Here is a 15,700-nt window from a genome sequence, read left to right on the forward strand (position 1 = left end):
AAATTTCATAAATTATTTGCAAAAATAAATTTAATTTAAGTATTGAGGGAGAAAAGATATTTGAATATAATAACAAGAGGTCCAGTCAAACAATACTAAAATTATTTGTAAATAAAGAGAAATTTCCCTAACACTCAAGATATTTGAATTAATTCACGATTATTAAAAAACGAGGATGGATTAATTACCAAAATAAATAAATTTATATTTACAAAGAATTATTTGATAGGCAAATAATTATTCCCCTTGTTTTACTTCTACTTCTATTATATTGAATTTCGATGGTGAAAAAACGATCCAACTATTCCAATGGTTTCTTTTGCCTAGGAAGAAAAGAAACTAAATTTGAGGATCATTAAGAGCGATAATCATAAATGAGAAAAAGTTTTGGGTCTTGCATTGCAAATACTGCTCTCCAATAAAGTACTAGTTTGGACTAATACTCTTTCTGTTAGTCCCTTTCACGCAAGCAGATTTGGAAGCCGAAGTCAAAAGACCTGCTTAGTTTGTAATTATGAAAACAATTTTCTGTTTTTGAAAAACTGTTCAAAAAAATTTTACTTGGTTCAATTTTAAAAAAACTTAATTATAAAAATATATATTTTCAGATAATTATAAATGATTGTTCTCTGATAAAAATAAAAATAAAAATAAATTTATTTTATGAATTCTTAAAAATTATTTTCAAATTTACAAATCAAGCGGGCCCAAAGTTCTTCTATTCCTCACATGAAAATATATAGTGTAAACATTGATAACTTTCCTTTTATTATTAGTTTACCCTTTCCAAATCTTAGAAAAGTTAAGGATGGGATAGACTTGCACAAAAAAGAAAAAAAACACACCAAGGGGGGTGGGATACATTTAAAATTAAAACTGGTGAGTAAATTTCATAAAATATTAAAATAAGATCTTGTCTCCTCTTTGCAGCGAACTCACGGGCTTACTTGGTTTGTAATTCTGAAAACAGTTCTTAATAATTCAAAGATCAGAAAACTAAACAATCTTTTATAATTCTCTGAAAAGGCATTTTTATAACTAAGTTTTCAGAAAATAATTTTCTGAAAATTGAACTAGACAGAGATTTTTGTAACTGAAAACATAAAACTGTTTTCATAATTACAAACCAAGCAGGCAATACATTTCCTTGCCATCGAATTTAATATCACATGTAAAATATTATTAAAAAATATCCAAGTCTGGATTTAGTGGGGGCAAAGAACAGTACCAAGAGCTGATCTACCAAGCAACGGGATATTTGTAAATATTGACAAATATATATATATATATTGTATACATGTATATATTGATCTTCCAGCTCCCGGTCTCAGTGATCATCTGCTAGTAAAGCGATAGCCAACTGTAAAAGTATGTTGGCATGGGATTCATCCTTCAAGCTCACGGGGGGAGTGAATGGATCCTCGATGCCACCTGACCTGTAAAGTTCATGAGAATTTTAAGTTGTATCCCATAGCCTTAACCTAGAAACACAATTGATCAGTTCCGCCACAAAATAAGGTGAAAGCAATGCACTTAAAAAGAGGAAGACAGTGCAATCTTATGTACACACGTCGTATATACAAAACTATAATCAATTCCACCACAGCAGCATTAGGTGCCTAATTAGCCACGGCTCCTGAACCAAAATGAGCTAATATGTAAATTACCCTCCCAATTCCTAATCCTACTCTCTAATTAGTAATTATCATCACATCTTTTGCCCATAAATAAGCCTCCCATCCCCATGAACATTAATTTTTAAGCTTGCATATTAACAAAGATTGATCACTATATGATTTCAATTTCAAGACTTGCTAGAACAAGGAAATTGGACAGTTCATGAATGCCCAACCTGGATTATCCTCTTTTGTTGATGCAGACAACCCCAATCCACCAAAACGACAACTCCTTCAGTGTCTTCCTGCTAGAATCAATCAACAACATCATTAAACTCATCTAACAAATAAAAGAAATTTTCAAAATTCAATAACACATCTGGGAAGAGAAGACAGTTTAATGAGGGTTAAACCTTCAGTCGACTTGCTTTCCAGCCTTGTATTCAACAGACGAAATAAGTATTCACTTGGCTGAGTTGTTTATGGTAGGCATCGACCGTTGTAGCCAGAACACTAGCTCACATTTGGACAATTTTACTATTTGTCTTGGGAACAGACTATATGTTTGAATAAATTCTTTGGACACTCTTTAAGTAGTAAGTACCTTCTTCTATTTTAATCAATCAAGGGCCATTATAAATAAAAATTCAACTTTTTTGTTCAAACAATCATATAATTATGAACCAATGCATCATTCAGAAATTTGGGGGGGAGGGAATACTAAGGTCCAATTAATAGAGCTGCTATGGCCAGGCAATATTTAAAAGAGAATATAATTTTCTTTTAGAAGAAAGAGCCATTTTCTCCACATATAGACGAAGAAGGATATACTCTGTACTAGCTAAAAGTTCTTTTTTCCAATCCAAGAAATGCATCAAGTCTCTGGCTATGTAGCAATTTCCTAACATGAAAAATAAATTCATGAATTGAAAGAAAATTAAAAGTAGAAAACAAGCATAACTCGGAAACGTTAGTTACATGTCAATAGAAGGAAAGAAGATGAACAAATTTGCAAACAAACCTGTAAGTTGATAAAGTATGCATGTTTAAGGAGAAGGGGAAAAAAAATAAAAACTAACGCACACAATTAACCTTTTGCAACAATAAAAAACTGGCAGGCATGCATCTGTTGTGCATCACACATTGAGGCAGGAAGGAGGAATGTCCACAATCTACATCATGGAAGTTTCCTCCTGTAGGTCAATTTAATATACAACCAGTCATTGAGATGTCAAGTGCCCAGAGAATGAGAACATTAAATTCTGCCGGCTCGACAAAGAAGCATCTTATGTTCCTTAGGAGTGCAAGATTATTTAAATTATTCATGTTGGACCAAAAATTCATGTGATCAGACAGCTTGCTGTCACCCTTTCTTGAATCAGTTTCCCTTCTTCACTAAAATTACCTGTTCCCAGATGTACCAGGAATTTCGTCATGAATTGTTCCTAGAAGACATTGATCACCCCAGTAAATATGGCGGTCATTATCATGACTACTATCTGTTCTTTGGAATTTTAACATCGGGAGCATTAAGAGGCCTCTACATTACATCTACCCAAGATTTTGTCCGATTCAGGGCTTTGCACCTGACTCATTAACCCCATCCATTCAGGGGATGTTCAAATATCCTTTGGATGAATAAAACATGAACTACATAGATATTTACATAGAAAAATTGCAAGTGGATCTATGATAATGACTAGAGAGCCACAAATGCAAACCAGAAAGATAAATTTCCTTCTCTAGGATGAAAAGCGCATTAAGAAATTCTTCCAAAGACGAGGGTTAATATAAAATTCTTCACATAGACTTCTTAAAACCCATAAAATGTAGTTTCTTATATCCTCATACAAAAGTTTTATGATACAAAAACTTCCTCAGCTCTCCAGGGCTCTGGCCCACCAGCCTTCGAAAAAAATGACCATTTTGCCTCATGGGTATCATTTTTTATATTGAACTTCCTAATTATTTATCAAACTGGTTCAATCAATCAAAAACCTAAATAAAAAGTGGGCTGAAGTAATCTAATGGTTAACAAATCCAAATCCTATGTCCTCTAGGTTATTTCCATTTCTTAAGCTGTGCGATCAAGGAATCTTAAGGTATGTATTCCATACACACTTCTGAAGCATTTCCATAGTTTATCCATCTTGGTCTAATTCTAGGGAGAACTCACACTTCAATCTCTTCCCCTTGCTTATATGATAAATCTAATAACAAAATAGTTGCGCTTTTAGCAATCAGTCCTAGATTTTGCACAGTTTTCTACCTCATATTTTAATTAAATATACCACATTTTATGCCTCAATAACATTTTTTTTGCCTCAGTTAAATGGTTTTGCTTAATTCAGAAACAATCTTTCTGAAGTTCTAAGTTCTGATGAGAAATTTAGCCCCTCTCTAAGACTCATCAACCTAGCTACAAAACATCCAAAATGAGAACTCCCTCCTATTCAGTCCAAGTTAGTTCATCCATAATCAAATGTAATGTGACTTACCAAAGAAAATAATAATCAAATGCACTGTGATGAGGTAACAGGACATGAAGTAAATTGAACTTGCTGAAACAGTCCCTGGAGTTTGAAGTAAAAACACCTTGAATTTCTAAACATGCTACCGATGTAAAACCAAAACTACGATTACATGCACATTGTAGAAAGGTGACCAAATCATCCACACATAACAACTTCGTAATTCACTAATTTAGCAAAAATATAGGTAATCGTAATACATGAGCTCATCTCCCAGCATTAAAATGAAAATGCATAGTCCCAAAATGGAACATAAGATAGAAGGAAAAGCATGAGTGTGAATCTAAGTTGCAGCAAAAAGGAAATCAAATGAGTATATGCACAAAACCATAGCCTGATATCATACAAGTACAAAAATTAATATACATATGTTAAAACTTGCAACATCAAAACCTGAAGGGCATGCATCTGGTGTGTACCACTGCAATGAGCTCAAAAGGTCAAATATATACAGATGTATATGATCTAAATCATTAATACCTCTTGGTTGGATTATTATACAGCGACCCACTATGATATAAATGTTGAAAGAAGTAATCAACCAACATCAAGTTCTTTCAGCTGGAGTGAGATGCCCCATCTTTTCTGTAAGGCTGTCTACATTATTCATATTTAACCAATATTTACGGTTATCTGCTGGCTTACTTTCAATCTTCCTGCCATCAGTGTCTCTTCTTTCTGACTGAACTTCCTGTGTGTCAGAGGAACCAGGAGTCTCTGTTAGGAACTGCTCCCAAAAGACATCATTCGCCCCAGTCGGCACAACTGGAAGCGTCATCCCCTCTACCCGTTCTTTTGGAGTATCAACTTCAGAAACATCAGCAGGCTTTGAATTTACATCAATCCCTGAAGACTTGGTCCAAACATCTACATCAACGCATATAGATGAACCAGCAGGGCTCCCCACATGACTTGAAGATCCAGCCAACTCTGGTGACGAATGATCCCTTGAATCAGGTGATGACAGATGTAAGTTTGGTGAGAACGGCTGGACATTCACATCATAATCTCTAGATGTTGCATGTGTTTCCATAATGATGACTTGTGAAGGTTGTGTTAGCACACCAAAATCAAATATTTCTTCAGACAAAGTTTGACCAACCAAATGCAGAAAATTCTCCAAAAAAATTAAGGATGATTCCAACTTCTCAATTAGCTCCAAATTTAGCACTGGAACAGATGATGAATCTAGGCTTTCCTTCTTGAAAGTCAAAATCTGGTTCTCTCCCATATTAGCTTCATCATATAAGCAACTAGATATCAACAACCTTCTCTTTTTATTATTAATTTCCGACTGTTGCATGAAATTGGGGCCAGACCTGGGTTTCTGCAATTCTTCAGCCAAGAAGCACATCATTTGCCTCTGTCGGAGGTCCATGGACTCCAACCGCTCTCCCAGTAACCGTACGTCAACTTCATATTCCTGCTTCTCCTGCTTGTTCCTTTGTAACTCCAACTGAAGTAAACTCTTCTCATGTTTTAGCTTCTGAATCTCCTCCTCAAACTCCCTTCTTTCAGAATCAGTTAATGGAACTGAAAACCCTTGATTCGGCACAGAATGGCTATGAATTGGCTTGCGACGGTGAATATTCTTTAGAAGATTTCTTTGTCCTCTTATGAATTCCTCATTTGCAAACTCCCACTGATCAGGATCAATCTTTCTAAAACCCTGGATGACACAAAACAGTCTTGTACTTGAGCTAAAAATATCAAAGAACACATAGAGGAACACCAGAACTGGAAAGAGAACAATTTAAACCAAGCACACATTAACCCTCAATATGGTTATTGAGAAATAAAAAGTATTAAATTTACGTTTCAAGACTACTTCCCATATTTAAAATAAAAATGAAAATTTAGGGTTATATTTTATTCATTATTTTCAAAAATTCATCCCCAACCGAATGTAGATGTATTGTTCTGACATGCATACTTGCCAACAACTAAAAGACAGATCAAATAATAGACATGGAAAACATCAAATTTGAGAAAAAACATTACACTGACTGATTTGCTTACATATGTGTTCAGTTGTCTGACAAAGCTGGAGAAATTATTGTGCTTGAAATACTTGGGTAGCAAATCTCTAGCAAATTCGGGTGGATTCCACACAATGAAGCTTTGGCCACTTTGACTCCAGGAAACAACGGAGTTTGTGACTGTATCTTCCACCATCTCATACGTCTTTGTGAGGAAAGGAGGCGGTGCATTAGAACTACCATGAGAACCATCCATCACAAAATTTTCTATCTATCTTAAGTCAGCCCCCAAAACCCAAATCTGCCGATATAGAAACAATTTTGAAGCACATTAAATTAAATAGACTAAAAAGCAGGTCTCCCACAACAACAAAGCCTTCCTTTATTTCTCATATGACACCAAAACCCAAGTCGACCATTATGGGTACAATAAGAAACTCAAATATGAAGTCTAGAAAAAAAATAATAATAATTAAAAATTGGGTGGTAAGGTTCAAGAATTCAGAACTTAAGTATCATTTTTTATTCCCCTGCTAGGAACCTAAGTGGCACTAATTGCTGAAATAATTCACAAAATAAATAAAACAATAAAAAGTTTTTGTATCAGTAGAGTGGAAGCTAAGTATCACAAGATGAAGTGACGAGCGAGCTTTGTCTTCAAAATTTCAAGCTTTTAGGAAATAACCAAGCTGACAAAAGAAAAAAAAAAAAATAGAAAATTTATAATGTAGAAATGTACTGAAAATGATTAAATTCCAAGCGCTCCAAAATCATTACGATCCCGTTTCTTCAACGATCGCACCCAATTGCAAATCCATCTCTCAAATCTATATAAAACCTCATCATCAATCTACGACAATAGCATCAGCACGGACTTGGACAGCAACTAAAAAACACGAAGTTCCTGCAATTGATGGTAGAATTCCGAAATCATACAATCTATTCCATCGGTTCGTATGCATAGAAATTGAATCAATCCAAAAGCAACACTTTTTCTTGATGCTGAACTTTGGACAATAAGCAACCTAGAGAGAGAGAGTAAAAAGAGGGGAGGATTAATATTGAGTCATAATTACCTCGACAATGAGAGAGAGAAAGAGGGGGTAGAGAATACAATCATCCGCTAACGAAGCGAGGGGGTCTTGAGAGTTCTATCGCAATTCTAGAACGTACTTTTGTCTCCTAACTATCGGATTTTAGGGTTTCAAGAGACGCGGTCGTTGAATTTTCTCGAAAACGAGGGGGACAAATGAGTCTTCTCTTCTTGTAGGAAAAAAACCATTTTCACTTGAGCACGCGCATATCTAATTCATTATTTTCAATTAACAAAACAAGTAAAGTGATATAATTAATAGTAATAATAAATGGTATAAAGTCCAACGATGTCTTTCCTATCATGTTTTATCTATTTTTGAATAATGGGAGCCGTTCATGTTTTATAAAACTAAAAAACAAACCTGATAATGATAAATTAATTTTATTATTTTTAAACACTTTAAATTATCAATTTATACAATACAATCATTCTTTATTAACTTAAATACCCAAATTTTCCCGTAACTGAACCCACGTTCAATGAAATTCCACTTCTCATTTGGATGAACTTGTTATTGCGATGAAGAGGAAATTTCTGATATGAAAAAGGAGAATTGCTGGAAGAAGTGATTTTGCATTACATGTGTGTTGGATTGTGAAGCTAAATTGGTCAAATTCATAGTTGGTCTTATAAATTAGGGGTTTGTTCATGGGTAGTGCTAACTAAAATTTTGGAACATATATTTTTGCCGTGCCTGCATCATCACAACTCAACTGCCACATTATGTAAAATTTTGAAAGTACTCAGACTAAAATTATGAAGAACTTTCAATATATATCATCTGCCCCACTAATTTTTTTGGATATGACCTAATCGAACCCCTCTCTCATTTTATATTTGATTTTTGTATATATAGATTTTAAAATTTTAAAACTACCCCTTCAATTTTTTATATTTTTATTTTGTATATATATAATTTTATAAAATCTAAAATTGTCTCTGCTGATAATTTGTAGCCTCAAATTTCATTTCTCCTTAGACTCATATAATAAAGCACACAATTCTTTATTTATTTGATTTGATTTAATTATAAATTGATATTTGATTTGGAGAACCTACCTAAAAATACTTCAAGTTTTTTTATACAAAAACAAGCTTCTTTTATTAAATTTTAAATTATTTCAAGCAAGAAATTTCGAGATTTGTTGAGACTCAGTGTCAGCAAATGAGATTTATACTAAAATACAAACACACATTTGAATTTGTTTTATCTGGCATAATTGTGTTGCTTAAATACACATAAATTTTCTTTTCAATTTTAGATGAATATTTTATTTAATGTAAAAATTCATTGAGAACAACTGTAAATATCTCAAATAAAAGTATTATCAATAAAAAATATAAATGTTTATATTTATTAATGGAAAATTTGCTTTCAAATCTTTTTCTCTTATTATTTTTTAATGGAAACCTCACTCAACAAAATTCTTGGGTCGTCTATAATAAGTATATTCTATTATTTTTTTCAAAGTATATTCTATTTAATGGGATTCAATTAGAAAAATTGGAGCCAATCTAATATTATATGGCGGTGGCAATTTTTTTTTTTTCTTCGGAAAGTTAGATGGCATGTTATTGTCATTTAAAAATGAACCGACGGCTATACTTTTTTTAAAAGAAAAAAAGAAAAGAAAAGAATGAACCGACTATATATGTAACTATTCCAGATCCAGACTGTTGAGCTACTAGTATTATTATAGATCAATTATCATACTAGCATCATGCATGTGATACTGATAAAGTTATATCCTACCTATATTAGTCTCTTGTTATATGGTTCAAAATTCAATAAATTAAGACAATTATTAGAGGATGCTGTTGACAGTTATCCACCAATTAAGTTGACAGATTTCAGGTTCAAATTCATCCATCGTTATTATAAATCTTGACTGAAATTGTTGTTGAGGTGTGGGGCCGTTGACAGCATACCTGGTTTGTAACTTTGGATGGGTACCGAAAGACCCTGCCTAGCTGAGTTCGGTGCCAACCAAAAAAAAAAAAAAAAAAAAAAACTATAATTGTTTCTTACATTTTATAAATATATTAATGCTGCTAACGCATATATGCCAGATCATGGGATTTCTTTCTGTAACCCATTTTCCTTAAGCACGACAATATCTGTGCCCTATAATTTGTTTGTTTTTTACGTCTTTGTATAGGGATAGGACACATGATAAGATTCTCTTTGTTTTGTATTCTTTATGTCATGCTGAGACATGAAATCAAATGCATATATATATATACTAAATATAATATAAATTAATACATGTACATATATATTCTTGCATGTCATGTTTGTGAAAATTCCCATCTCCCTTCGTGGCCTCCATAAGAATACCCAATGCGTCCTCAGATAGCCCTCTTATATATAGATTTAAACACTCAATACCCATTACATATTGTTTATAGATCCAGCTATAACACACACACACATATATATATATCCTCTCACTCTGCTCTGATCTTCTCTGTGCTCTCTCATAATTAAATGCATGGGTGCATTTGTTGTGACCGGCGGCGTTGCACTAGTACTACTGGTACTGCAACAAATACATGGAGAGTACCTAATTAATGGAGTAGGCTGTGATGTTTATGGAGGAAGATGGGTGTATGACCCTTCTTATCATCCTCTCTACAACTCAAGTCGTGATTGTCCCTTCATTGAGCAAGAATTCAACTGCCAAAACAATGGTCGGCCACAGACAGCCTATCTCAACTACAGATGGCAACCTACTTCTTGCAACTTACCAAGGTAATTTATTACTTCCAACCTAGCTTAATTAATTTTACACACACACACACACACGTTGTTATTGTTTGCTAGCTATACCATCAATTTGGTATATATATATATATATATATATATATATATATACCAAATTGATGGTATAGCTAGCAAACAATAACAACGTGTGTGATATATATAATGGTATAGTGTTTGTAAGGAGCTAGCTAGCAGGTTAATATACTTTATTTTCCCAAAATACAGAAAAAGGAGCTAGTCTTTGAATCTGTACTTTTGGCTTTGCTGCTAGCTAGCTGGAACATACTCCATATATATATGATGAGACTAATTAATGTGTATTTTTCATGTCCACATTGTGAAAGCTTAATTAAAATGTGGAGCATAATTAAGTCATAATAACAATAATGTTTAAAGTGTATATACACACAATTCACATGCGTGTGTTTACTGTTTATAATATATACATGAGCAAGAGTTCATCGTGAATCATCATGAGCTACCACCTTCAGACAAACAATATTCAGTCCAATGGTTAATGGCATATATGATCATCATGAGTTCAAAAGAGAGAGCCATCATTAAGCTTTTTTTTCTTTTCTTCTATATATGTATACATGTATATATGTTTAAGCACGTAATTAGCTTAATTACTACAATAAATCGATCGTATGTGAACTTCTTGCTTTTTTTTATTTTTTTATTTGGGGTAGGTAAGTCACACACTCAACTGGACACACGAAAAATGTGTGTGTGATTTTGAATAATTAAGCACGAACAAGTAATTGAGTTGTTTGTGTAAGCTTCAAAACATGCATTTGGACTACAAATATTGAATAATTTGTCTCCACTTTTTAAACTCTGCTCTACCTGATCAATCTAAGTTTTAATTTCTTAGAGCTGGCTATAATTAATTAGTTTTAATTAATTAAAGGAACAAAAATATATAATCCAAGAATGAGTTCTTATAATTAAAGCTCAAATATTTAATAATGTCAAGAATATAATTTGCTTACACAACAAAATAGGGCCGGGTAGAGAAATTAAAAAAGATTGGCAAGCTAGCTGTTTCATACACTATTTTCCTATTAAAAATAAATTTATATATATATATTTGGAACTTCATTCTTCTTACTAGCCCTTGTCAATTCTGTGATTGTTGCTGCCTAGCTAATCCCCAGACCCACGTACCCACAACTCTTAATTATAGCAGTTGAATCCCATAAATTAAACACTCAGATATATGATACTGTCGGTTGTGATCACCTACATGTATTTATGTAATTTGATGATAAAGAAAAAATCAATAACTAATCTTTTAATTTCCAGTTGACTTTGCATGCCTAACATCTGTGACATATATAATTCAGAAGCACATAATGCATGTATATATATTAATTCAACTTCATAAAAAAAAAAATTTAAATTAGGCACAGCTTATTTATATTCATTTTGGAATAAATGTGATTTCTTGCTGGTGTACTCACATGCATTGAATCTTAATTAATGGACAACCCAATGATGATCGATCTGTCTGAAACAACATGTACATTATTCCCCAATTTGATATATATAATAAAAATTATCAATAATTGAACTCCTGTATTGACTTCTATGGCTAGCATTTGTGACATGTCGAACCACAAAATATTTAAAAGGGAGATCTGATTAGTCCAAAAAATAAAAAAAGAAATTAAGTAGAATTAATTAAATAAAAATATAAGGAACATCTCTAACTAACCTCTTTCAATTGGCTTACGAGTCATCCATAATTGAAGCATACATGTCATAATTGACAACCTACTAAACGCATTATTGGGTTTGATCGAGTTCGGGACTAGGTGCAGCAGTCTCTTAAATCAAGTATTAAGCCCTGTCAACATATATTATTCAGTTCAGACTAGCTACCCAAAACTTTATATATTAACGTGTCATTTAATAATTAACTAAGTATTTTATTCTGATTATATTAAGCATATATCCCATTAAGTGTATTTAATAATTTATCCAAAAAAAAGTACATTTAATAACCTAATTTAAATATCACTTAACGTCATTTTGAATTAGCATAAAGTTACAAGTGATAGTCACATCGATCACTTATTATTAAACACTGAATACTTAGAATTCATATATATATATATATATATATATATATATATATATATATATATCAATCAAAGAAACTCTCCGTCTACCATTATTCAAAACTTTATGTGTAAGGTGTCATTTAATAACTCAATTAAATATTTAATTATGATTAGATTAAGTCGTGTCTACTTATATTAAGTACATTTAGTAAGGCGGTTTGAATATCACTTACAAAAAATAAATGCCACCTAAATTAGATAAAGTTACAAGTAATAGCGACTTCACTTATTATTCAACTCCTCAACACGAACTTAAAACAACTGGATTGGGCTGGGTTTGTTTGATTGTAAATATGCTTTATATAGTCTTTCTTATGCTTTTTTTTTTTTTTTTTTTTTTTGTGATGTACATCATTTTTCTTGGACAATGCTTAGCTACTCACTGGTGAGTAGGGTAAAGTTACTCACTCATATGTAATCCAATAACAAAATAACACATTACCATTAATAATAAAATAATTCACACATTTCTTTACTTTCTCAGATCAACTATTGAATAAATGTATATAGTGTTTTTAGGTGTGGATTATTTTATTATTAAATATGATGTGTTATTTTATTATTGGATCACATAGAGGTGACTAGCTTCACACTACTCACGAGTGAGTAGCTAAGTATTATCCATTTTTATTTACACAATTAACATTTACCTTTCAAAAAAGAAAAATACTTAAAATTCAAATATATATATATATCAAAGAAACTCCCGGTCTACAATTACCATTTAACATACTGGGCTCTCAAAATATTTAATACATAAATTTTCAGTTTTATCAAACAGCACCTAAATTAACAATTCAATTCTGGGCGGGGATGATAATTAAGTTTTAAGTATTTAAGCTGAGTTGCTTTGTTAGTTGAATTTTGTTAATCTAATTTCTATTTTCTTCTACTTAAATTGAAAAGGATATTATAGTTATGATAGTACCATATTTAAAGGCTTAAATGCTAAATTTGTTTCCATATATATGGTGTTTTAGGTAATTGCTTGCAAGATTCAACCTGCATTTCATTTACCTAAAAAGATTGAAGGGAAACATGCATACATATAATATTAAAACAAGGTGTTTGTATATATAAACGAGTTCTTGGTGTAGCTTGGTTGTTTTGTTGCCTGTACATCATATTGTCCAGTTTAGCATGTGGAAAAAATCCGTAACTTGAAAGCTATATATATATCCATTCTCATATTTACATTAATTGCGCAACATAAACAACAATAGAATTGGAGTTGTTGATAGTGAATTCCCAAAATTGTTCTAGCTAGGATATATAAGAGGGTGTCAATTAATATATATATATATATATATATATATATATATATTGACTTAAATATATATATATATGGCACCAGTTCACAAGGACTTTTATTTGATGGATGTTGTACCTGAAGCCAATTAAACTTGATCACACACACACACATGTATATATATATGGGGTATTAAAATATTGTTGATGTAGGTTGAATGGTAGAGATTTCATGAGGAGATTTATGGGGAAGAGCATTATGTTCATAGGAGACTCATTGAGTTTGAATCAGTGGCAGTCACTGACATGCATGCTACATATAGCAGTACCTCATGCTAAATACACCTTGGTCAGAAAGCAAGACCTCTCCACATTTAGGTTTCCTGTGAGTATTAATGATAATATCTTTCATATATCCCTATATATTGTATATATAACTATTCTTCTTTTACTTTAATATCCATCTTAATATATACTCCCTCCGTCCCTTATTAGTAGTCCATTTTTCTATTTTTACATGTCCCAAATTAGTTGTCCACTTTGAAAAGTCAAAGCATCTTGTTCTTATATTTCTATAATTGTCCTTTATCTTTTAAAAAAAATTTAAACTTTGTAACTATATATATTTAAATTAAAAAGGACAATTTGGTAATTTTAAAAGGGAACAATGCATTAATTGCATGTTCCCTTAAAAAGTTATAAAATCAATAATGGACCATTAAAAAGGGACGGAGGTAGTACAATATAGTGCACTCATTCTAGCTCGATCCACTTAATTCCATATTTTGCGCGCAGGCATACAATGTTTCATTGATGCTATGGCGCAATCCATTTCTTGTTGACGTTATGAATGACAATAATGTTGGAAGAGTTCTAAAGCTTGACTCAATTGAGAGTGGGAATAATTGGAAGGGAATTGACGCACTCATCTTCAATACTTGGCATTGGTGGCTTCACACAGGAAGGAAACAACCGTATGTATTTAATTAAGAAGATTTATATAGCTCTTATGAATTCCTTTGCTTGGACTCCAATTTCTTACGTACGTACACTTGCAAATAAGTATGTGTGTATATATATATATATATATATATATATATATATATATATTATGATCTTTCTTTTTGTGTGTGTGTGTTGCAGATGGGATTATATTCAAGAAGCAAACAGTATATACAAAGATATGGACCGTTTGGTAGCGTTTGAGAAAGGATTAAGAACATGGGCCAGATGGGTAGAAAGCAATGTGGATCCTAACAAGACCAGGGTTTTCTTTCAGGGTGTTTCTCCCGATCATACTAAGTAAGTATATATATATATATATATGTTAATTAAGATGAAACGTACAATATATTAATGTATGCATAATTTGTTTGTAGTGCAAGTGATTGGGCGGACCCGAAAGCGAAGAACTGCGTAGGACAAGAGCAACCTGTGGTGGGGACAAAGTATCCTGCTGGTCCACATCCAGCAGAAGCTGTAGTGGAGCAAGTGTTGAAGACAATGTCAAAACCAGTTTATTTGATTAACATAACAAGCTTATCACAGTTGAGAAAAGATGGACACCCTTCAAGCTACGGCTATGGAGGCCACTATGCACCAGACTGTAGCCATTGGTGTCTTCCTGGAGTTCCTGATCTTTGGAATCAGCTCTTGTATGCAGCCATCACCCAAACCTAAATCATTTTCTCTTTCACCCCAATTATTTATTTGGTGCAATTGGTTATTAATTTGAAACTTTGAATTTTCAATATATCCCACTTGAATACAAGTACTTGTAAGTTGAAACGGTAAACTATGACTTGTGACTTTCTTAGTTCATCATTTTGAATGTTCTCTGTGTAATCCTCTCGGTGTAAGGGATCTCTGTGTATCAGAGTTTCTCTGTCCAATCAGAGTGTCTGTTTTTGGTTTTGCTCTTGGGGGTGTTCTTGGTGCGTGTTTCTCTTGCAAACTTTAATTATTTATGTTAAGCCATTAATCACAAATTTACATTAATTTCATATTTTAGAACTTCATGATATTCACATATCTGTAATGCATAAATAAATGGTTAGATATAAATACCTCGACTCATGATATCAAACATTGTCGAGATTAAATCCAATGTCTAGATCCTTTAACCACGAACTAATTTGCAACTCTGATCACAGGTAAAGGTGGAAACTGGTTTCTCTTTCTTGGCATTTTGTACATATAAAACTTTTACGTGTTGTATCATTAATCGTACATAATTGATGAAGTATATGCACTTTTATAAAGGCAGAGAGGGAACTAGTTCTCCTTTTAGTAATATAATTCTACTTTCCATCAAAGTAAGAAATAAGAAAGGAAAAC

At 32.4% G+C, this 15,700-nt stretch overlaps 2 protein-coding genes across 7 annotated transcripts; one reads left to right on the plus strand and one right to left on the minus strand.

The window, feature by feature from the left end:
- Positions 1–1,059: 1,059 nt before the first annotated feature.
- On the minus strand, positions 1,060–7,429 carry LOC132308985 (heat stress transcription factor A-4b-like). 6 transcript variants are annotated; one of them, XR_009482515.1, is made up of 4 exons: positions 6,167–7,429; positions 4,628–5,816; positions 1,853–1,921; positions 1,060–1,436 (listed from the first exon to the last, which is right to left on the minus strand). XR_009482515.1 is itself a non-coding variant. In XM_059807310.1 (3 exons), exons 2-3 carry the CDS (start codon positions 6,380–6,382, stop codon positions 4,695–4,697), a joined length of 1,338 nt encoding a protein of 445 aa, XP_059663293.1. In that variant the 5' UTR covers positions 6,383–6,427; positions 7,203–7,429; the 3' UTR covers positions 4,488–4,694. The 6 variants fall into 6 exon arrangements, 4 of the variants coding, with proteins under 4 accessions (XP_059663293.1, XP_059663291.1, XP_059663292.1 ...); XR_009482516.1 differs by having other exon boundaries at positions 1,853–1,924; XM_059807310.1 differs by lacking the exons at positions 1,060–1,436; positions 1,853–1,921 and having other exon boundaries at positions 4,488–5,816; positions 6,167–6,427; positions 7,203–7,429.
- A 1,731-nt stretch (positions 7,430–9,160) lies between these two features.
- On the plus strand, positions 9,161–15,187 carry LOC132308987 (protein trichome birefringence-like 43). Its single transcript, XM_059807311.1, has 5 exons — positions 9,161–9,974; positions 13,577–13,748; positions 14,159–14,337; positions 14,507–14,665; positions 14,743–15,187. Exons 1-5 carry the CDS (start codon positions 9,715–9,717, stop codon positions 15,041–15,043), a joined length of 1,071 nt encoding a protein of 356 aa, XP_059663294.1. The 5' UTR covers positions 9,161–9,714; the 3' UTR covers positions 15,044–15,187.
- Positions 15,188–15,700: the final 513 nt, after the last annotated feature.

Source organism: Cornus florida, unplaced genomic scaffold, assembly GCF_030987335.1.
Source record: "Cornus florida cultivar Cherokee Brave unplaced genomic scaffold, ASM3098733v1 CherokeeBrave_3.0.0_Hap2_Chr05, whole genome shotgun sequence".
In the NCBI taxonomy this organism is placed as follows: Eukaryota; Viridiplantae; Streptophyta; class Magnoliopsida; order Cornales; family Cornaceae; genus Cornus; species Cornus florida.